Genomic DNA, 24,089 nt, shown 5'->3' with positions numbered 1-24,089 from the left:
CACTGCATGTCCATGCACACGCCTGTCAATTACTACATGACAGGGCATGTAACGTAATCATTAATATGATCGTTATTATTATTATTATTATTATTATTAGTGATGCACACACTGGAGCAGGGGGTGATTTCCAGTGCCTGGTGAGAAGTTCAAGGTTTTCAGGCCTGGCTTATGGGCACCACTGCCCTTGGTGTCCACCACAATGGCAGCCTCTGTTCTTGACCACTCGGCCATCCACCCATGCATCCGTCCAACCAAGTACATCCATCCACTCACTCACCTAACCATACAACCAGCCACATACAGTACTTAGCCATAATCCATCTTGCATTTACCATCTCTTTTCAGACACTAATATGTCAACTCACGCATCCGTGTGGTGGTTATCCTTGATATAATCACTGGTAGCAGTGGGTGAGAGATGGGACACACTAATATTCTCATACATCATCCACAGTGCTTCTTTGAATTGGAGTCCAATTAGGATTTGTGGTTTGTTAAGAAGGCAGGATGGCTGTGGATCAGGAAGGTGTATAGTCGAGTTTTAGCTAAGCCTATCGTGACCACTGAGGAAGTGATCCCTCTGTTTGTGTGTGTATGTACATCTCTCAGTCTGGAAGGATTTAGCGATGTAGTCCTGTGCTCGAAGGTGACTTTTAGCTCTCCATGGGACAAATCCGTGTTGAAATCCAGCCGTCGAAGAGTCACACTAGCTGTTGATAATGGCCCTGCATTGGGTATGTTCTGTAGTTTGTCTGGTGTTAGGAGAAAGGCCCGTCGACGGGGAGACCACCAAGAAGTGAATGGAAACCAATTTGTGGGACATTTGACCTGACTGCAGTGCAACCACATGACCTTGAGAACAACGGAGAAAAGGTAACCTAAGAAACCTAACCTAAGAAAAATGTGTCAGCCGTGATTCAATTTCAGAGAAACTGTATTGATTGAAAAGCACATCGTCAATGGAAACATCTTGTTGAAAAGCATCTTATTATCACTGCAAGTGTATACCTACAGTGTGCCATCTGCCTGTGTCTGTCTGCCCATTAATGCCAATAATGGGTCTCTATTGTATGCATCCTAAACGGCAACAATTAGTTGAAAAGCAGCGTGTTATCCCCGAAAAGCATGTACCTACAGTGTGCTCTCTATATTTGTCCATCCACTTATGTCCATAATGTGTATCCATTGTATGTCTGTCTATCTATTACCATCCATCCATCCAACTATTAACTGGAGTCCATAATGTGTATGTTTCATCTTTTTGTATGCCATCATGCATTTTCTAAAAACATTGGTATCTAACATGAATGAAAGTTACTGTTAATTGCTTATGTACTTGTATCAGAAATTGTTGTTGTTGTTTTTAAATCTGTTTGAATGCTTTATTGTAAAAACACTCTTGTACACTTGAGTCTCTTAATTAAGTTTACCTCAATATAAATCCAAACCTATAGTAGGGACTTTGTCTCTTCTGCTATGTGCTTAAGAAATTGTTTAGTGAAATTTCATGGTGTTTCAATCAGCCTATTTTCTTGATTTGTCATAGCAACTCAAACACATTGCTTTAAAATGTCTTCTGCTTCTTCCAAAGCAAGCCTCCAAAAGCTCCCCCCTCCAAATGACCAACTTATAAGACACACAGAAGAAAGTGTTTTGACCATGTTTACTGAGTTGAGTACAACTTCCATACGTTTGATGAGTGTTATAAAAGTTGTGCATTCACATCATCTGCATGCACCGACTTGTAAGAATAAATATGTTTACACTTTTTTTGAGTCAAGTATCACAATTTATTACAAAAATTAGAATCTTCAATCTTTCAATCTGTTAGTGCTGCCATGCTTTACGCATATTACAATGCAGTATAAAATCTCCACCCAAAAATCCAACAGCAAAAGCAAAGATCATAGATGCTTACACAGCATTTACAGTAGTTAAGACATGCTGTTACTGTACAGAGAACATTACCATTAATGTACAAACATCTGCAAAATCCCCCATTGTCACCCCTGAATTGCATTTCAAGACAACCCCACCTCATTTAAGGTGTTATGACAAATACATTTATGAAATGAATTCAAGCAAAAAAACACGAACACACAAACTCGTGAATGTGCTGAGATTCTTTTCAACAGCCCAAGGCACTCAGGCTTGAATGTTGGCAATGGGCATGTCACCCATCACGCAAAATGACGTCAAGCAGTTGGCGCGGAGATGAAAAGGAGGGGAGAAACCCAGTGGTCTGTTGAAGAACGTATTCTCTTTTAAAGAAGTCCGCCTTGTCCATTTTCACAGTGAAAATCCTTGGCAGTCAAAACGAAAAGAATCTCTGGAGGAAATTGTTTTGTTGAATTGCAGGACATCTTTTTACAAAGACTACGACATTCTACGGCATTTAATCTTTAATTTGTGTTACCTGTGAGCCTTCTCAGGTCTCTGAAGTGGCAACAGGAAGACAGAGCCACAGACAAACCTGTTGTGCATTCCAGCACCATATAACGCTGCAATTGTTCATTAACCAAGAACTCTCCCAAAGACATCTGCTTTAAAAAAAAATAGGGTGCGCACATTTTTTTTTAAATTTAGCATCTTAAACAATTCGGCATGTAGTCACTAAAATATTTGCCTCTGGATCCTTCAAATTACTTTATAGATGCTTGTGACCAGAGCAGGCTAAATAAATGCACTGATCTTTTCTCATCCGCTCCTTAGTTGAGGTGGCGGCAAGCTTCAAATGTCCACTTCGAGGCACCTCCGTAAATTTCAAGGCTCGTTTCCAGCCATGCAAAAACATTGCCCACTTGTGCTTTGCTGCTGCAAGTTGCCAGATTATATATTTCTCCCACGGATAGTTTCCGATCCCAGATGTGAAAGTTGGCTAAATCTCCAACAAAAGCTTGCGTTGCATCAAATCCACCTCCGTACGTGTCCTGTGGGAAAGACAGATTGAATTAGTTTCTTAAATGATCCCACCCCTTACAGAAATTTGCCTGTTGGATCATTAGTTTTCATTTCTTTCCTTGAGAGGTCAGTTGAAACAGTTCACCTTACAATAAAAAACAAAAGTAATTTAATTTCATAATTGGCCATGAAAAATGATGTTTGATTTTGAATGTGATGGTGATGACATTTTTTCCTCAATGGCCCATATACAATCATCCCGTTCTCAACTGGCAACCAGTCCAGGTTGAAGTTTGCATTTCACCCTTAGTCAGCAGAGATTCTGTTGGCCTCAGTTCCTAATGAGAACCTGAACAGGATGATGATAACTACAGAAAATGAAGGGATGGTCATCCTGCACCAAGATTTGGATGCTGATCTGGAAAAAAAGATCTCGTTCGTAATAATATGTGACAATGAATCGCATTAAAGACATTACCTGCTCTTGACCGAGGATCAGCAGGCCTTGTGGTTTTATAGGATGGTATGGGGCCAGGTTCTCACCACTTCCCCTCTTGACGCCGTCTTGGAAAGCTTCCCACACGCCATCACGAGTGGTCCAAGTCACACAGATATGATGCCATTTTCCATCATTGATCAGGAAAGGAAGTTTTGCAACCTTTAGGGTGGTGCAGACACATTGTCAATGTCTGAACCTCAATCAGTCCTGCCAATGCAAATTCAAACACGATGCAAACTTAATACCTTATCGTTAATCAGTATCTCCATTGGGTTATTTCCCCATTCGATGAGCACCAACTCATTGGCCTGACCAGGAACGGCATAGGAAAAAGGTGTGCCCACTCCTGGGGATGCGTTGGACTTGAGCCACATGCAAACGGTGAGGGCGTACATCTCAGGCAAACTCTTCTTCACCTTTGCGTACATGTAGTTGGTTCTCAGTGGAAATGTAAGCTGGAATTTATCCAGAGGCCTGTTTTCTCGCTGACCTGTTTAGAGGAAGTAGAAATGTGTTTGCATGGCATATATTTTCAACAATGCAGTCATCTTTCAGAATGCTGCATTACTGCAACCTCATTTCCGTTCGGTAACTTAGCCACTGGCATTAACAACCACTGCGTTAGGTAATTACAGTATAAACCTATCCAAGGAAAACAAAATATATCAGAAACACCTCTTTGGTTCATGTATACCAGTGATTCCCAACTACTGTTTTGTGGCACATTAGTATGTCGTGGGAAATTATCCAATTTCACTTAATTGGTCCATGAAATATTAATGAAAATTATAATGCATCTTTGTTCTGATGTCTATATCCTATAATGTGACAGGCAAAGCAATTAGATACTCTACATTAGATGACAGAAGTATATGATTAAAGGGCCTCTCTAATGCAGGGATTCCCAGGCAGTGTGCCGTGGCACATTAGTGTGCCATGAGCGATCTTCAGGTGTGCCGTCGGAAATTATTACATTTTACTTAACTGTTCAAAAAATTATTCATTTACAAAAAATAATGTATCTTTGTTCTTCTATTAATGCCAGTGAGGCATAGTGACAGACAGAAAAAAAATAAATGCTCTTCAGGAAATACATACAGTAATTACTGTGTATCTACTTTTTGTGACATTTTTTTTTTTTTTGGCACAGTTTGTTGATGTGCCGTGATATTTTCCAATTGTAATTGTAATTGCATTTCATTTTCAGACAGCTTTTGGCCCGCTCACATTTTGGTCACGTCAGCCTGTCATGGCTTGACAGTGACAGTGCAGAAGGCAAGGACATTTCCTCATTGAACTTCGAACTGTTGTGCAGTGTAATTGTCGCCTTTATTGAAAGTCTGGATGTTTTTTTTTTGAGACAATAATGAGTGAAAATAGAGATAGCAACACATTTTAGTAGGCTTGTTTTGTTAAAATCATTTGTTGAAATGCCTCATTGAAAAAGACAGCCACAACATCTCACGAGGCAAGCACTTGCAGATTAATTTCCGCATAAATAAACAGATCTCGTCAGCTCAATTGCCTTTAAGATCCATCCATCCATCCATTTTCCGAGCCGCTTCTCCTCACTAGGGTCGCGGGCGTGCTGGAGCCTATCCCAGCTGTCATCGGGCAGGAGGCGGGGTACACCCTGAACTGGTTGCCAGCCAATCGCAGGGCACAGAGAAACAAACAACCATTCGCACTCACAGTCATGCCTACGGGCAATTTAGAGTCTCCAATTAATGCATGTTTTTGGGATGTGGGAGGAAACCGGAGTGCCCGGAGAAAACCCACGCAGGCACGGGGAGAACATGCAAACTCCACACAGGCGGGGCCGGGGATTGAACCCGGGTCCTCAGAACTGTGAGGCTGACGCTCTAACCAGTCGCCCACCGTGCCGCCGCCTTTAAGATCTTTGAAAAAAGGTTTGGATGGATGACGTGACACAGGCGTTTGCTTTTAAAGGCTTTCATTATGGTGGTGGCATCATACACTACAAAGACAAGATATTTAATGTTCAAACTGATCAAATTTATTGTTTTTAGCAAATAATCATTAACTTGGAATTTTATGGCTTTACGTTCAGACTACTGCAAGAAAATCTTGTATTCCGATACCACCGTTTTTTACGATCATTGGGCTTTATCTTGTCAACTCAAATGCGACCAGATACTCTCGTTACCGTGGCGACGACAACAAGAGTAAATCGCGCCAACTATATTATAAAGACAAAATGGGGGAAAACGTGTGTTGGTGGTCACCGGTGCTCAGGACAGGAGAGGACATTCATTTAAGGCTTGCTTGAGATATGTTCCCGTACTTTTAATACGATACGGCTTGCAAGCAGGCAACAAAAACGTTATGTAGCCTAGCAAGTTACTGCTAGCACTGACGGTTGTACTGGTGTTCTGTCGAATCATGCTCTAAGGTTTTGGTCTGGGTGCAGTCATTTAATTACAGTACGTTAACACCCATTATTTCTGTCATGTTGTAATGTTAGTTTGACCTGGCTGATTAAAATACACGATCGGACTAGAGCAGTGATTTCCAACCTTTATGGAGCCAAGGAACATATTTTACAATTGAATAATCTCACGGCACACCAACAAACAAAAATGTCACAAAAAGTGGATACATTAATTACTGTATTTACTTCCTCCCATCTAATAGAAGACCATTCATTTGTTCTGTCTGTCACTATGCCTCATTGGCATAAATAGAGGAACAAAGATACATTATTTATTTTAAATATAATTTTTTGAGCAAATAAGTACACAAGTATATAGAGTAAATGAACAGGTCATTTAAATAGACACATTCCTCCATCTAGTGATCGGATCGGTGATTGGTTATCATTTTTTTTAAATTGGTGATCAGCCCCAAAAATTCTGATCGTATAAAGCCTAATATATATATATATATATATATATATATATATATATATATATATATATATATATATATATTAGCAAAAAGTACAATTAAGTTCTCACTGATATAAGGACCATTTAGACCCCATAGGTCTTTTAACCTGTGTTAAGATGTCCAACACTAACATTACATTAGTTCCCAATGTTTGGACTGAAAGGTAAATCAATTCAATTCAGTGATATCATCTTAAATAAGTCAATATTATATAGTACAGGTATATGGACGGAAGAAAAAGAGAAATGTGCTAGAACATCTACAGTATGAAACATTGTCTTTATACTGTGACATGGTAGGAATAGTAATAAGCACGGCTCGGGCCTTCCTGTGTGGAGTTAGCATGTTCTCCCAGTTTCCTCCCACATTCCAAAATCATGCTTGTTAGGTTAACTGAAGCCTTTAATGAGAAATTATATATTTTTTTAAATGGATAGATGGATGGATGATGAATGAGCTAATCCATGAATCCACATACAATATCAAACAAGGTGTATTTCAATATGAAAACAACTTTTTTCTTTTCACATTTGAATTAAAAAAAATTTTTATTTTGTTCGTCCATGACAATTTGTATAATAAGCAGGTCTAATGTAAGAATGTAAACATATTGAATGACTGCACCTCAAATGCTACTGTGTCCATATTAGGTTTGCCTACACAATCTAATGAGAGTCAATTCAAGACTTGGATAAAAATGTAACATTATTGTGCATTAATGTGGCCATAGTCTGTTGTAGTGGAGACGTGCTCTGCATCAAACAGAGCAACTGTGGGCAAAATATACTTCTACACCACTGCAAACTGCAATAAACATATTAAAGAATTCTGTCAGGGTCAATCCAAAGCATTACTTTTGTAAAGGCAAAATTTTGCATATGTATTCAACGATTACGCTATCCTTTTGTAACCACATCTCCTAAAAATGCACTCTGTCACAATGCATATGCTCGATGTTCATAATTTCATACTTAACACTGTTTATATGAGCATTTTTCTGCAATGATCATTCAGAGTTCACTTGTGTTTCTGCCCCACTCATTATTCTTGATTTTTGTACTTAATGTTCCAGAGTTTTTTTTTTCAACAATATTAGAAATAAATCAACAATCTCTCATCAGATTGTTCTAGTGTACATAATAAAGTGTCCAGTGAATGGACCATTCCTAACACACTGAGGATTTAGATTGGAATTATACATTACACAACAAATCCACGATCGTGATGCTCCAGATTTGCTTTAATCTCAAATTGATAAATACATCAGAGGAGTGGTGACATTTTGAACCTCCATCTCATGCTTCATCTCGCCTCTCACTGCCACATAAACACTTGTGTCTGCCAGGAGATCAGAGCTTTCCCTAACACATGCACACATTTTTGGGTTTAGGTTTCAAATGGAGGGATAAAAAGATTTAATCTGCTGGAAGAACAGTAAAGCCTCCAAATATATTTGCAACCTCATAAATGTGCCCAATCTGAAAAGATCAGATCTCACCACAGTGCTTGTTCTGCACTTGAATGCCCCCCATCCCCACCCAAAAACCCTACCAGATCTCCTTTAGTCAACTTATTGTGTGTATTTTTGTTACACATACCTTTCTCCAGGTCTGTGATCCTCTGGTGCAGAGATGTGAGTGTGGACTCCACTCTCCCACGCTGCTCTGTCTCATTCCGGAGTCCGGGCTTCCCCTCCTCGATGCTATTCACTCGGGACAACACCTGCTTCTCCAAATCGTCAATTTTACTTTGGAGCAGGTCTTTGAGGCTGTTGGACTGCACCGAGTTGTTACTTCGACTGAATTGCTGTGTGAAAGGAGGAGAATAATACACTTTGAGCTTTATGTGAGGAATCAGCCGCAGCATTATAAATGCCTGCATAATGAGCAAGATCCAATAAGAGATTAAACCTCTTTAAGAAATGTAATAATATGACATTGCATCAGCCGAAGAGCTAGTGCTGATGTTTGTAGTACACAGCTGTGTTCATCAGCTTACATACACTGGCAGAATTTGTGAAATAATGACAATTTTGTAGTGACAATATGACCGATGACTCAACAGAGACCATCTCATAATAAATGTTTTTTGTATTTATGATTGTGCTATTCTGAAATGCCTTGTACTTGGATTTACAGTAAATCCCATTAAAACAAAGTAAATGTGTTTTGCCTGATCGCTGATGCATATACCATTCTTTAATTAAAACATCTTACAAATTCTGCCAGGATGTGTAAACTTATGGGTGCAACCATATATATCTCAAGTTGTTTCCTTAAGAAAAACAAGCAAAATAATAGACATTTGCAGTATAATGTTGTGGAAATAATACCTTTATGGAAAAATTAAGCATTAATATGTTTGTAAAAGCAGATTTTATACATTGTATTCAATTAGGTTATTAATTTATACCTTGTGGCTTGATGCACTTCTTCAATAAAGCGTTAAAAATATGTTTTCAGAAGGAATGTCCTACCTCAAGGTTCTCAAGTCTCTGCTTGAGTGACTGTAAAGTCTGTGAGAGTTGTGCCAAAGTCTCTGCGGGGCCCCTGGATACATCCCCCATCGTGTTTTTGGTCCCAGCTTCTTTCCTCCTGCCTCCGGGCCGCCCTTCCCCTACCTCGGCACCACTCTGGCTCTCGCATCGCGCCAACTTTGAGGTCAGTTCTCTTATCGTCTCTTTCTGGTTCATGATGGTCTCCTTCTGCTGCAGGACTGTCTCCCTCAACTGCACCACAGTGCTCTTCAAATCATCACCAGGGACGCTATTCTGCAAAGTGGCTGCGCATATGTTCATATCCTTTGGGACCGAGGTGCAAATAAATTGTGTCTGTCCTCCAAAGTCTTGACAGGAACTCTGCAAAAAGAGGCATGAAAATAAAAAAAATCTCCAAAACCTCACATCCTCTGTAGCTTGCATGTTGGATTTTAGGTTTGTGATTTGCTTTGATTAAAAAAAAGAAGCCGCAGTGACTTCCCGCGTGTAGTGTAATCCGTGTGTGGAAGAGGACCCGTTTTATACAGAGAGCATGCTTGTGCGCAAAGCAGCTTCACTGCATCACCACCAGAGGGGAGGGTATCTGAGTCCCTCATTAATAGGCACCAGAGGCAGCGTCACTTCCCAAAGAAAAGCCCCTCCATTTTTCTCCCAGGCTCTCTTCAATTTTTCCAGTATTTGTCATTTATCACTGCTTGTTATTGTTAGTGCAGGGCAGGAAGCCAACACAGCTAACTGCTTTTGTTTTTTGGGGGGGTTTTTTTGCGCACAATGAAACCTCTCTCTCCCTTTTGTTTATCTCTCTCTACATTTCTTTCCCTCTCTCGCTTACTCTCTCTCTCTCTCTGTCAAACACAAACCACACTACGCACACATGCAGAATGCAAGTTGAGTTTCAGCACCAAGGACAGTGGCATCCAAAGCGCATCATTTTCCCTGTGCCCTTTACTTTAGGCTTCAGCTAAGCAGGCACACACACACGCACGCACACGTACAGTAGCAGCCTCAATATTCTTCTATATCTGTAGCTGTACAGTTAAATCACCTACACATTCACTCACCGACACCCGCCCCCCCCCCCCAAAATAATTATTATGAAATTCATTATCCATGAATGACACATTTATTACTCTCCTTTGTTCATTCAGCACACATCATTCAGTTAATGCTGAATCATAAAATCCGAACATTCAATTAGCAATGAAAATCTATTGGCTCTGTCAGATTCGAATGGATGTATTAGCAAAGAGGAATAGGGATGCATAAAAAGGATGATTAACAAATGGGTTTTAATGTGTGATAGGGAGGTGCTTGGGTGGAGTTAGATGCGTCATGGATGACTTCCATCATCCACACCTAAATGGGTCATACAGTATACTGCAGCAGTCCATGCAGAATCACATAATGACGTCATTTCACCGCAACAAAAACTAATAGGAGCATCAGTTAAATTGGAAGTTGAAGGTTCAAAGGTACAGCCCTAAATATAGGGAAAATCACAGCCTTTAATTTTCTATACTGCTTGACCTCATTGGGGTCGTGGGTAACAGCTGACATCACCCTGCACTGGTAGCCACTCAATCGCAGTATTTGTAAAACTAAAACATTTTTGGCCTCCCATTGCCCATTTTAAACCAGTGTATGAGCCTTAGAAAGAAAAAATAAATAAACTTTCAAATTGTTTGTTTAAAACTTCTAATTGTCAGGGAGCAGAAGACACAAATAATGTATGGCAACATTTTTAAAGTTTATAGAACAAAAAGGCTCGACTTGTCCAAAATCTGCCTCATTGTAAAGTCATTATTTAATACCTCCCACACCCTAACAAAAGTTGGAGCCAGATGCTTTAAGTGGGCGAACTTCATTTGCTCGCACAAAGTGTTTGTTTATTCATATTTTCAGTGAGTAAGCCTATTAACAGCTGTTGAATACACAGCATAATGTTGTTAGTCTCCATGTATTGTACATGAATTAATAATGGAGCTTGGAATAGGTTATTTTTCAAGTTCTTACTTTATACTGTATGTGACAACAAAACAATATGACATATAAGGCGATACTAATCTAGTACCAACAACCTGCTGGTGTCACAATTATCAACACGGCACCAATCGGATCTTTAATAGGACTTTACAGCCAAGTCAGCGACCACCTGTTGTCTCCGTAAGAATACATTCAAACATGGTGGGAATGTATTCTGCAACACTGGTAATCAATAGTTGTAATCCCACATGTTGCCTGAGCTCTTTTTCATTGCTCTGACTTCTGCTGCTGATGTGAGAATATGATCAAGGGAGACATATAGCTACACTGAGTTGGTGCAATATACACTAATGTTCGTTGAAAAAGATAAATTCTGTTACTCAAAGTAAGTAGACTAGGGACCAGTCAAGCAGCATGGGAAAAATCAGTGTGGTGTCCATTGAGCTGAACGGGAAAACAACTTGTTAGCCACACCTTTCCCTTGAGCACAAACTGTGTATTTTGAGAAAGTATTGGGAGGTTTATAAAAAACTATATATGGCCTGCCTGTATTGAATGCCCACAGTTTTCCATCTCCTGATTAAATGCCACCAGTCAATTCTGATCACAAAAATTGGCATTTATAATCAGTGTTGGGAGCAACATACAGTATAATAATAAAATTGACATGGGGCGAGTGTGGTGTAGGACCCAAGTGCAGCACACCGAACCACTGGAATAGTTTGCAATGACTTTAATATCAACTGTGACAGGTCACTTCAAAACCCGGACACTGAGCAGGTAACTTCACTTCAAGTCATGTAATGGTCTGTAACGCCCAGGTTGCAGGTAGCATATACTGTATAGTCACCAGCGGTTATCACCAGCTCATTCTGTGTTTACTAAATCAGAATCAGAATCAGAATCATCTTTATTTGCCAAGTATCTTCAAAAAACACACAAGGAATTTGTCTCCGGTAATTGGAGCCGCTCTAGTACGACAACAGACAGTCAATTGACAGAGAACATAAAGACATTGACAAAAAAAAAACAGTCACTGAGCAAAAAAGGGTTGCTAGTTATCTGGTAATGCCGGTACATTTTTAAAACATTTTTTTTTTGACAATTGTGCAAAAAGATGCAGAGTCCTCTAGCACTTAGAGCAGTTCGAATGACTAATATTGCAATAGTCCGGTGCAATGACCATTGTGCAAAGGGCGCCGAGACTTCAAGCGAGCAGTGCGATAATCTGGGACAATGTTTATCGTGCAAATGTTGCAGATACTCCTCAATCAGTGTGCAAATGGAGCAGATGCTACTCTGGCATGAGTGGCCAGTATTGGTCAACAACAGATATGCAAATAGTGCAGCATGGCGAGACTACTACAGTGAGTGCACGAGTAATGTATAATTGGCCCCACAGAAATGTGACAACAAACGCAAGTCAAAAATTGGCAGCATGTTGCAATGGAATTGTAGGTTAGCTGTTTAAGAAGTTGGTTGCAAGAGGGAAGAAGCTGTTAAAATGTCTGCTAGTTCTAGTTTGCATTGATCGGTAGCACCTACCTGAGGGAAGGAGCTGGAAGAGCTGGTGACCGGGATGTGGAGGGTCCGACAGGATGTTGCACGCTCTTGACTTAGTTCTGGCAGCATGCAAGTCCTCAAGGTGGGTAGCGGGGGTACCGACAATCTTTTCAGCAGTTTTGATTGACTCACAATGTCAGTTGTCACAGCAGCCAAGAGCAGTCATTACACATCGTGCTTTTCCGCACAGACATGTCTCTGTGCGAAACTGTCATTGTGCATTATTTAAAGGGAATGAGAGGAGCCGCTTTTATTGGACATGATTGAAATCGGCTGCGTTGCTCAGCCGTGATGCTGAAAAAGACAGGCATTAGAAAATTAATGATTAAACTAGACTTCTTAATTCAGAACAATGTGCATTGTTCAGCTGGGTGCACAGTCAATAAAATGCAATATTTAGTAATCATTTCAGACCAGTAAGGGACAAGACAAAAATATTTTCCTTGAAAATTGTTTTTCATGGTTTACAAGGCTTTATTTAACCAAAAAAAAAAAAAAAGAAAAGTCACTTTTCAGATATGAAAAATGTCACGTTTTGGGTTTTTGAAGGCAAGGCAAAAATGTGGAGTGCAAGGGAAGCAGGGAGGCAACGCAGTTGTGCAGGAGTATCAAAAAATGAGATTTAATTCCAAAAACAAAGGAAAATAAGGATCATGGGAAAAATTAAATACTAAATTAACAAAGTCCCAAATCTAAACAATCTAAAAATCTAAAGTAACAGAGAAACACTTGAGTAAACCCAAAACAAGACATGATTGGTGAAATAACTGAGCGACACAACTGGCGACTATGACGTGACGTGACACAGACACAGACAGTGACAATGACACCTGACAATGACAATGAACCTACGAGGACTGAAAGAAACCAGGGAACTAAATACACACAAATTGATGAGACAACGAGGAACACCTGGACAAAACACGAGTGGATGGAGGGCGCTGATTGGTCGAGACAAGGTAGAAGGTTGACGAGAATAGGTGGACACAATAACTAAATAAGAAACCAAGACATGAAAAACATGCGACACAGGGAAAACATGAAACTAAACCAAACATACCAAACCAAAACACGGACCATTACAAAAGAATAATTTTTAGTTATCGCGAGTGCAGACTATTCATTTGGGGGGAGTCCAGAATAACTGTATGTGTTTTTTTCACTCAAACCATTATGGGTATTCTTAATCAAATTGTTTATCATAAGATTGAACGAAGGTTTAAGTAGACACCGTTTTCGCAATCCAACAAGAGGTAAACTGCCATTTTGAGGTGTCTGGAACTATACCAAACAGTGGGAAGAAAATGCCAAGCAATTGCCAATACAGTGTACACAAATAGCTCACAGAAGCTAATTTCGACAAAGATATAATATATTACATCTTCATTGATTTTCACCTAATTTCCTTTATGGTCTGCAGATACTGTATGATTCCTTTCCTTATGTTTTATTTAAAGTTTGTGATTTAGTTTACTTTTTCTTCTGCATGAGCTGAGATGCCATCGGAAATTGATACAATGCATCATCTAACATCAGGCTCATCCTCTCTCATTTTTCCTTCCACTGCAGATGATGAATAAATACTGTTTACACACAAGTGCGTGCGAACCCTTTAACATGACCGAGACTGGGGAGAAATCTAAATATATCCTAGTTGGAATCTTTTAGCGCTCACTCATTCCTGATTTAATTCCTCACATTTAATCTAATGCCAAATGCATGCAAACTGTCGGGCACTGAAATAGTCATGGAGAGCCAACACAATATTTGTAATCTGCCAGTACTTTGCTCTCTGTAGTGCATGTACACTCGCCCTTTCTACTTCTATCTGTTTATACTGTCTATGTTGACTTTTTCCTTTAGCAGTTGGCAACCTGACTGGTTAGAGCATCTGCATCCCAGTTCTGAGGACGGGGGTTCAATCCCCGGCCCCGCCTGTGTGGAGTTTGCATGTTCTCCCCGTGCTTGAGTGGGTTTTCTCCGGGAACTCCGGTTTCGTCCCACATCCCAAAAACATGGACGGTAGGTTAATTGACAACTCTAAATTGCCCGTAGGTGTGACTGTGAGTGCGAATGGTTGTTTGTTTCTATGTGCCCTGCGATTGGTTGGCAACCAGTTCAGGGTGTACCCTGCCTCCTGCCCTATGATAGCTGGGATAGGTTCCAGCACGCCCGCGACCCTAGTGAGGAAAAGCGGCTCAGAAAATGGATGGCTGGATGGATGGACAGTTGGCAACCTTTCAAGGAAATGCTTCAAACTTTGTAGGGGGTAAAAAAACTGCTCATCGAAGAGTTGATTCATTAAGGTGAGATTTATCATTCAAGCACAGTTTTATATATCAATAAAAATAAGGCTTACATGTGCACATTTCTGATGTGATCTACTCACCAAATTATAGTCGCAGTTTTATGCATTGAGCCTCAAGTGACTGCACTATATTGATTTCTCTTCGCCTTTTTTTTTTATTAAATGAAAGTTCAGGAAGGATGCTACATTATGAATTGCCCTTTGACTTTTTCAGTTTCATACTAACAAGAGTTGTGGCTCTTATCAGTGTCATCTGGGTTTTAGTGGTTATTTTAAGGAGATATATTAATCATTTTATATTCATAATTTACAACAATTCCCAGGTGTCTGGATAACATGTCAGCGGCATGCTTTCGTCAAAATACCCCAATGACCTGTAGCATATTGTGCATTTGCAAAAGCAACCAGAGTTTTTCAAGGCAAAGAAGTTGAATGTTTTGCAATGCCCAAGTCAATCACCTGGCCTGAAGTCAATTGAGCGTGCATTTCACTTGCTGAAGACAAAACTGAAGGGAAACTGCCCCAAGAACAAGTGGGCACTGAAGACAGTTGCAGAGTATCACCAGGGAAGAAATCTACTGTCTGGTGATGTCTACGCATGCCAGACTTCAGACTGTAACTGACTTCAAAGGATTTGCAACCAAGTATTAAAAAGTGAAAGGTAGATTTGTGATCGTTAATTTGTCCCATTACTTTTGGTCCCTTGAAAAGTGGGTGTCATACATACAAACTGTTGTAATCCCTGTGCCGTTCACCTGATATCCTCAAATTAAACATGAAAGTCTGCAGTTAAAGCAGAATCGTGTTCGACTCGTTTCAAATCCTTTGTGGTGGTCTTTAGAGCCAAAAAGATGAGAATTGTCCCTATTTCATGGACCTGACTGTATGTGTGTCCAGTGTCCTCTCACTATATCACGGTTCACCTATTGCGGATTCAGTTCATCACAGATTTTCAGTCGTCTTGCACATAATTTGCCATATTGTGGGATTTTGAATGTATGTTGTAATTTTTGGTGGTAAAATACATGTTTGGTATCCTAAAACTGTCATATACTGCCCTGCAGTTTCATTATTGGAGCCGGGAGGGCGCTTTGTGTCCTCTCTCTCCCCCCTCCCCTCTATGTTTTCAGCACCTGTCTTCAATCAGCCTCATCACCACCGGTGTATATAAGCCTGTCTGCTCCCGGAAATCCTCGTCTAAGTATTGCAGCCTCTTCTAGTGGTACCATGGCCCACCTTATATCAAGTAAGCTATACTGTTCCTCGCTTCCCTTGTTAACTCTTGTGTCTCCTTGTTCCCAGTGCTCCCCTGTGTTCCTGACCCACGTCATTCCTGCCACCAAGCCCGCCGCCTGCCAACGCATCCAGGACCACCTCCATAACCTTTCCTCAATAAACTGTTCATCATTTTACATCTGCCTCTGCCTGCTCTTGGGTCCAGCTACTCCCAACACATGACAAAAACATTAAAACTATAAAAAGAAAAAAAAGAGAGAGAGAGAAATTCATTAAAACACATTACAAAGGATAACGTATGCATAGTGTACAGTACTACTGGGCATTACTATATATTTAAGAGTTTAAAAGGTGTTTAACAGTTTCGAAAGTGTTTATAATGGTAGAGGTTTTATTAGGAGTGTGGGGAAGATTAATACGAGTCTGAGGAGGTTCATACAGCTTGAACATAAATAAATAAATATATATATATGGTTACTACTTCATGGATTTCACCTAATGCCTAAACCCCGCGATAAAAGAGGGTTTACTGGATACCAACATCAGACTGGATTCCATTACATTGCGCTAGAGATGAAGAAGCTACTGAGTGCATATGTAAACATGATTTCAAAACACGACCATATAGACAACCTGGCTCTTCTTTGCCCTGCTTGTTTGATGTTATTATTACAACTCCAGTGATACAATGTGCAGTAGTGTTTATTTTAGTGTTTAAGTGGTTGTTCTATATGTTTGTGGCAATTTTTCAATTGTACTGAGCATTCAGTGAAGCGTGCACTGTGCTGTCAACAGAAGCTGCGGAAGTATGAACTGCTGTCAAGAGTTGCAGTCTAATGAAGGGATGTGCTCTTGCTTAGCAACACAAAGGAGAGTGAGTGACTTGCTCAAGATCTCTGTCTGGCACCTTATCTGCAGGAGAGACTGCACTCTGAAGCAATCACGCCAGCTCTGGCCTGGCACGTGAGAAAAGTAGACGGGGAAAAAAGTTACGCATTGCCTCACTTATTAAGATTCAAACACTCCCACAGACTTAGCACATGACAGATTCCAGCACATGGCACTCAATTAAAACTTAAAGTAAAAAAAAATTGCAATTCAGGGAAAGACTTTGTCTGAGCTTTTCACACACTCACACATTTGATTTTTACACAACAGACAAATGAATAAAATTGCCATTGATCATGAATAATTACTAATGTAATGACCACACCACGTCTGGAATGAAGTGATATCTTACATTGATCGTCATTAAAAGCTGTTTAATGGATTGCAGCTTATTATCTAACAAGCGGGCAACTTGCCATATATTTTCGCATTTGCCTGTGTTTAATAGGAAAATCTAATGCTGTAAAGGTTTATAGTTTAGTATTTTTGGACACATTATGCTCCATGCTAAATCTGTTTTACAAGACTTAAAGTAGCGTAAACATCCAGAAACATTAATTTGTTAAACATACACATCATCACGACATTATGATGCAACAACCAACAAAAACTCATCTTGTTTCAAAGTTTCTTAAGCATCAATGTCACATTTTTATTTTCAACTCATCTGTATCTGGCTTGTGAGCCAAGTCTGAGATGGAGCAGCTCAGTTAGGCAGATTTAAAGTAGATTATGTACTTCATTTGTCAAAGATGTTCTTTATCCAAAGCTATCAGATCCTCTTTGTGCCGGTGGCTCAGGTCATATCCGGTCACAGTCAGTTCCTCATCAATCCTTATCCATAAGTATTGTGAGCATTAACGCCATTGAATAAGCACGTCACGCTCGAGGCCTTCGGGCCCTGAACTTAGTTACACTATTAGGACTAAAGGTATTACAGTGATGATGACGATGTATTACGCAAGTGTCGATATGTCTTTATGTGTGTCTGTCATTCATGTGTGGAAGTCAAAGGAGATAAAAGAGAGTGACTCACTCAGAATTAACAGCTAAACGTTTCACACTGGCTCCGTTAAACTCTAAAAACCCATGCACTAGTCGACAAGGCATACATGACAATAGCTAGATTAACTTTTTAACCATTAACAAGAAATTGTGGTATTCATAGAGCACATCATCTTCCTCAAGACTAAACTGTTATGCCTGGATCACACTTCAAGACAAATTTGGTCATTCCCAATTGCACTGTGTCAGACTACTGCCATTAAATCTTGCCGTTTCTCGGGTAGACAGTGGCAGTACGACACGACATTTATTCCGATAACATCGTATCCTGTCTTTTTCAGTCACTGGGCTTTAGCTTGTCAAATCAAATACTGTCAGAGAGGTGGAAGCAGAAAACGGGTCTCCGGTTAGCGCGACCGGATACACTCGTTACCGTGACCGACTGGTTAGAGCGAACGGTTGTTTGTTTATATGTGCCCTGCGATTGGCTGGCAACCAGTTCAGGGTGTACCCCGCCTCCTGCCCGATGATAGCTGGGATAGGCTCCAGCACCCCCGCGACCCTAGTGAGGATAAGCGGCTCAGATAATGAATGGATGGATGGAAACTAAATAGCTATATCCACACATTTATCCCAGATCCTCGGTACAAGCATCACTAGACAACTTTTTACAGAAAACAATTGTCACATATTCATTACATACTATCTAATAAATAAACCAACAGCAAGACATATTGCCTTTACCCTTTTATGCTTCGTGTGTACATGTGAGTGGAGGGCTCCGATACAAAACTCTGCTGCTTGCCCTGTACCTCAGCAAGAGCATCTAATATTGCAGAGAAATACTTCTGTCCCCTCACAGTGTCCGTGGGGAAGGAGATGATACAATTGCCGCAGTCTTTTTGGTTACATCTCCACATCTCACATCTTTCTTCTTCTGACGATCTGCAGCCTCGCTCTAAAAGTGATACTGAACTCTTTTGCGGCTAAGAACTGCTATTGCCCAATTTTGCCTTGTTACTGCAATGAGAGTTCCCTGCAGAACACCACAAGTCTACGCTCAGCTGTTCTCTCAGGCAAGAAACCAGAGAGCCCCCGACTCCCAGAGCAACATCAATAATATAATAGAACCACGCCCCCGGCCACCTCCACTTGCGTCTAAAAATAGACCTTTTTTCTGTTCAATATTTCATTTGCACTTTCAATCTCTCTATCACTTTTTATGTTGTTTAAGATGTATGTTGAGTTTAAAATGGTGACTGGAAAATAACTTTTCCCCTCTTCCACTTACATCCCATCAAGTATTCTGCTTATATAACGCCTATAAATTCAACACTTCATTGTCAGTATAGCTCGAGTGTGCTCCATGAGTGCAACAGGTCAACTGCATTCTTGTGATGTAGTCCAACATTTAATTGGAATAGCTCAGCACCGTTTCTATCATCCATCCATCCATTTTCTGAGCCGCTTCTCCTCACTAGGGTCGCGGGCATGCTGGAGCCTATCCCAGCTGTCATCGGGCAGGAGGCGGGGTACACCCTGAACTGGTTGCCAGCCAATCGCAGGGCACATAGAAACAAACAACCATTCGCACTCACAGTCACAGCAATTTAGAGTCTCCAATTAATGCATGATTTTGGGATGTGGGAGGAAACCGGAGTGCCCGGAGAAAACCCACGCAGGCACGGGGAGAACATGCAAACTCAACACAGGCGGGGACGGGGATTGAACCCCGCACCTCAAAACTGTGAGGCTGACGCTCTAACCAGTCGGCCACCTTGCCGCCCGTTTCTATCATTTTATTCATATTCTTTCCTGCTTAATAAAATAGAGGGGATGCGCAGTTTGCCCAAAAGCTAAGCAGCACTGCATTGAGTTTTGCTGGATGATTAGCACTAGTTATGAGCATTAGCTTCTGATAAGGGACATACTGTATACTTGTTTGCTATGTGAAGTTGTCGACATGGTGGCGTGAGAATTTGTGTTTTGTGATGTGTCCATGTATGGCATACAAAGTGTTGTGTATGAAGTGCTTCCTTCACCAGTGAAAATGCTTGAATTTTCTTATTGGGGGTCTCTTTTTTCCCCACACTCTGCTCCCACAAGGAGTATCCACTGGCTCCACCCCTGGCTGTCATGGTAACGAGATCCGTATTCGCCATTGGCCCACCAGTACCCTCTCAAGCTGGCTAACAGTGTGTCCCATCAGGTATTATAAAGTATAATTCTTCACATACGATAATCCATGGGGTATTTTGATGAAAGCATATCACGTTATTGAGACACGTGGGAAATGTTTTACAGTAATACAATAGTATTTTCTAGGATGGAGACACTTAAACTTAAATTTATTTCTGGCATTACAAATGTTAGCGCATGTAAAGAATTGTGTTGTTTTGTTGATTATGTTGTACATATTGAGTTATTTAGATTTATACTGACTCATGCTCATGTTCGTGTAACTTGCCCATGCTAATGTATAAGATTAAATTGTATTATTTTTTAATTACAATTTTTGGGGAAAAGGCAACTGGATGAGAGATCATTGTGCTTCCTTGCTGCCTTCATGTCAATTAACATAATGTTTTTCTCTTTGGGATCTAATTATATATAACTTGAAAAAACACAGTAAATGAAAAGCTTTTAGGCTCCAATTGGCAATGAGCATAATTGTTGTGCATCCCAACCATCCCTATGACTTCTTCTGTTTCTGAAACTGTTAAGTTGACTCGGGTGATTTATTTAAGACTATCTACGTGCCTGATAAATTTACTTGGAGACTTTCTTCACTTGTTTTCCCCAATTAATATAAACTCAGATTTGTCACGAGTAAGGCACACTCAAGCAGAGAACAAATGCTTACTGAGAACACATTTGTTCACAGCATCATCAGTCGTGTGTCTCACCACCTCTAAACAAATGTGATTTCAGCAGCACCTCATACACTATAGTATGTGCATTTCCCTGGGTGGCTTTTAGTTAGTTCTTTAGCTGATATTGCACAAAATGCTGATAAAATCTCCTGACCTTCCCAACTGAGTGTAAGGAAGAAGGAAGTACACTCCGCTGAGAGCTCCCTTACTGATTATTATATAATGTGTGCTTATGAGGCAAGGAGCTGCTGAAAGTGCTCATGTTGGTTTCTGTTTCACACTTTCCGAAAGTTAGTTAGTTCTGCTTATCCCTGGAAGTGTTAGACTACTAAGATTTTTTTCACTTTTAAATTAAAAAATGTAATTTGACAATGCAATAGTTTTGTCATCTACATTGTTAATTATTTGAGAAATAAATGTTTGGCGACTGTATGTTGACCTATTCTGAACAATAGGGTAGTTGTCATGCCTACTTGTTCAAGACAATAACTATAAGGGAGAGATTTTGTTTGAAAGTAGTGATACATGCTCTGACCAGGCTAAAATACAACAGAAATAAACCATGCTACATTCCAAAAAACAGGGAAGTCAGAAACTTCTCACCTGCGACAAGAGGCGGCCATTCGAACATTGCACAACAACGGTGGCATCCACAGAGACAGACAATAAACTACTTTTGTCTGTTTTTATATTTTTTTTATCTAAGATATTTTATTTATTGTTCGACATTACAATGTCAATGTTCATTATTCTTAGAATTAGAATTAAAGTGAATTGTTCTTTAAAAGGAGGTAGTGGAATTATTATGCTCTAATATTATTAGATCAGTGGCATAAAAAAACATCAATGATACTGTCGTTTGTCGTGATAGTTTTGGGGAAAATATATCGTCCTAAAAAATCTGCGATAATGACTGGCCTTAACACATATACTGAGAGAGAACAAGAGCAATGGATAACACAAAAATATTTTACAAACAGTATTAAAAAACACTTGTAATAAAAATCTGCAATATAGCGGGACCGTGAAGCAAGAACCGTGATATAGCAGAGGATTACTGTATCTGTATTCTGTGACGACAAGTTGCAGGGACTGATTGTTCCCGGGTTGGGACTCATTGTTTCCATGACATGTGCATCCCTCACTGGACATCATGCCGATCCATAGATACCATAAAAATGTGCTCCATGCGGTTCTGAGCAGCATGAGGATTACATCAGCGCAATCTGTGATATCACTTTAGAGTTCACAGTAAACATCCAATATTTCAGAACATTTGCTGAACGTTTAGACAGAGAAAATTAATTGCTCACTTGTCCTGAATGAGCCGCACGTTATGTTCCTTTATTGAGTGTGTCAAACCTTATCTGCTTACTGCAGTGTCCCAATAGAGTTTGCAATAAGATGTGGTGTGAAGGTACATAGCAGCGAATGAAGCAGATGTCAAACTGCATCTTGTTTTTGTCCTTGGCAGATTTTGTGCCGTACCAGGTGTTAAATTACTCTTAAGTTACTCAAAATAATCGTGTCGATGTACATAGCTTCTGTATTTCTTCAGGACAGCGTGTCCTTTGTTATAGTTGTTGACTTGCCTTTGCACGTCCATGCATTTGGATCAGACGGATCACTGAAGGGAGATGAGTGTTTGCCTAGTTCAAATACCAACAATCTGTCTTCCGCTTATCGAATTTTTAGTAATTGTGCTCAGAAGACAACTTTTCTGTCACACACCTCATTGAGGAGTCCAATAGCAACAATTATCCCATAGCAGCCCAATTATCCCATCACATAAGCAAAGTCTCCATGTTTTGCTTCAATAGTTTATTATAAATCACTGATGAATACACATTTCTTTTCCTTAGATGTTTCTGGCATGTGGGAAGAAAAGACACCCAAGTGTGAAGAAAGTTCAGTTATGTGCAGTTCACACAGTTCTGTGAGTCGAGTTATCGCTCTGTTAGGTCTGCAAATAATGGATGCAACTCACCAAAAAGAATAACAAGAGTACTTTCAGGCAACTGCAAGCACTCACTCACAAAAAAAACCTAAATATACTGTATATTTTATGTTATGCAGATCTCATCTACATTTTATTGATAATGTTACATTGTTCGATTCACCAGCATGGAGCCAATGATGTTTTTGCGGCCATGCCAAGACTGTTAATAAACCGAAAACAGTGTGTAAGCCAAGGTAATTTTTCTTTTAAAAATTTTTTCACAAACCGAATTGTCTGTAAACCGGATCGTTCATTTTTGTTTTATGTATTCATTGGGTTATACTTTGTTGAAAAAAACAAACACTTTTGGCTTTCAGTCAATTCGTCATTACACCAATACAACAAAGGATAAAGCCAACTGAAACCAAATCAAACAAATTCAACCAAAAAAGGTGATGTCAGTCCAGCAGAGTACAGTATGCATGATTCCCCCTGTCTAAGTGTCATTTGCAGCAGCAATGAGACCATGCAAACATAGAAGCGAGTTTGTATTAGTATGCTGCTGACTTACCCATGTTAGCCATGTTTTTCCAGGCTTGCGTTGGACATTTACTCAAAAACAAAGCTAAATCACATCAAAAGATCAGAGGGAGACATAGGCTAATGGTTTAAGAACAGTTGACCAGGGGCTGTTTTTACTCAGTCAAATGTTTAAAGATGTCCTGTCTAAGTAGACTTACTGTGCAATGCCATATTCACCAGATGTACATCTTCACAAACGCCCTGCGGGTACTTTGCAGTCACATCACACTGTGCCTCTATATTTACTCTTTAAAAGCCCTGTTCCTTCTGCATTCAGGATGCTTTTGGAAGAGCTGAAGACCAGGGATCACGGCATCTTTAACAGAGTGGTGACTTTCTTTTAAAAGCAGTGTCCGCAAAGGAGTTTGATGTCAAAATGTTTTGATGTTTTAAATGGCACTTAGTACATACTCTATAGAGTAGGTTTATGTAACCGTAGCTTATAGATTGATATTGAATGTTTATCGTCTTGTCTGGTATGGAAAAGAGTGTACAGACACAATTTTGCAGTGCTGGAGCAATATGGTTTGGTACAAAGGTACAGTACACATCTTTCAGCCTTTCTATTGAAAGAGGCCCCAAACTATCCAATCCGGAGAGTAGTACTACTTTTCAGCTTCATTTTGTTGCAGTACCATTCACAATAAAACAGTAAAATTCTCTAGTAAGGTAGAAGTAAACTTACTTCTGTTCATTGATTTGCTGACAGAATTGTCATTTCTGTTACAAAGGAAGTCGAATGGGGGGAAAAAAAACAATGAACAGCAGGAATGTATTTATACATTTACTTTTTTTTTTTTAAATCCCTGAACACAGAACTACTTTGTGTTGTGTACCGGTATTTTTTACTATTCATTTGCAAGTTGTTGTGTGGCCATACTACTTTGAGAAAACTCAATATT

General features: G+C 39.9%; 1 protein-coding gene across 1 annotated transcript; it reads right to left on the bottom strand.

The window, feature by feature from the left end:
- Nucleotides 1–1,666: 1,666 nt before the first annotated feature.
- Nucleotides 1,667–9,367, bottom strand: nptx1l (neuronal pentraxin 1 like). The gene is made up of 5 exons (XM_061750193.1): nucleotides 8,790–9,367; nucleotides 7,912–8,119; nucleotides 3,649–3,893; nucleotides 3,383–3,562; nucleotides 1,667–2,933 (listed from the first exon to the last, which is right to left on the bottom strand). The coding sequence occupies exons 1-5, from the start codon at nucleotides 9,231–9,233 to the stop codon at nucleotides 2,712–2,714; spliced, it is 1,299 nt and encodes a 432-aa protein (XP_061606177.1). The 5' UTR covers nucleotides 9,234–9,367; the 3' UTR covers nucleotides 1,667–2,711.
- Between the last annotated feature and the right edge of the window lie 14,722 nt (nucleotides 9,368–24,089).

Source organism: Phyllopteryx taeniolatus, chromosome 16, assembly GCF_024500385.1.
Source record: "Phyllopteryx taeniolatus isolate TA_2022b chromosome 16, UOR_Ptae_1.2, whole genome shotgun sequence".
Taxonomy (NCBI): Eukaryota; Metazoa; Chordata; class Actinopteri; order Syngnathiformes; family Syngnathidae; genus Phyllopteryx; species Phyllopteryx taeniolatus.
Note: the sequence above shows the minus strand (reverse complement) of the source record. Positions and strands in the feature narration are given on the sequence as shown.

Excerpts from the sequence above, each read along its gene's own strand:
- nptx1l (XM_061750193.1), bottom strand. The coding sequence starts at position 9,233 with ATGCAAGCTACAGAGGATGTGAGGTTTTGGAGATTTTTTTTATTTTCA. Across the intron at positions 8,120-8,789 it reads AGAGACTTGAGAACCTTGAG|CAATTCAGTCGAAGTAACAA; the intron begins GTAGGACATTCC and ends CCTTTCACACAG. Across the intron at positions 2,934-3,382 it reads TGATCCTCGGTCAAGAGCAG|GACACGTACGGAGGTGGATT; the intron begins GTAATGTCTTTA and ends TCTTTCCCACAG.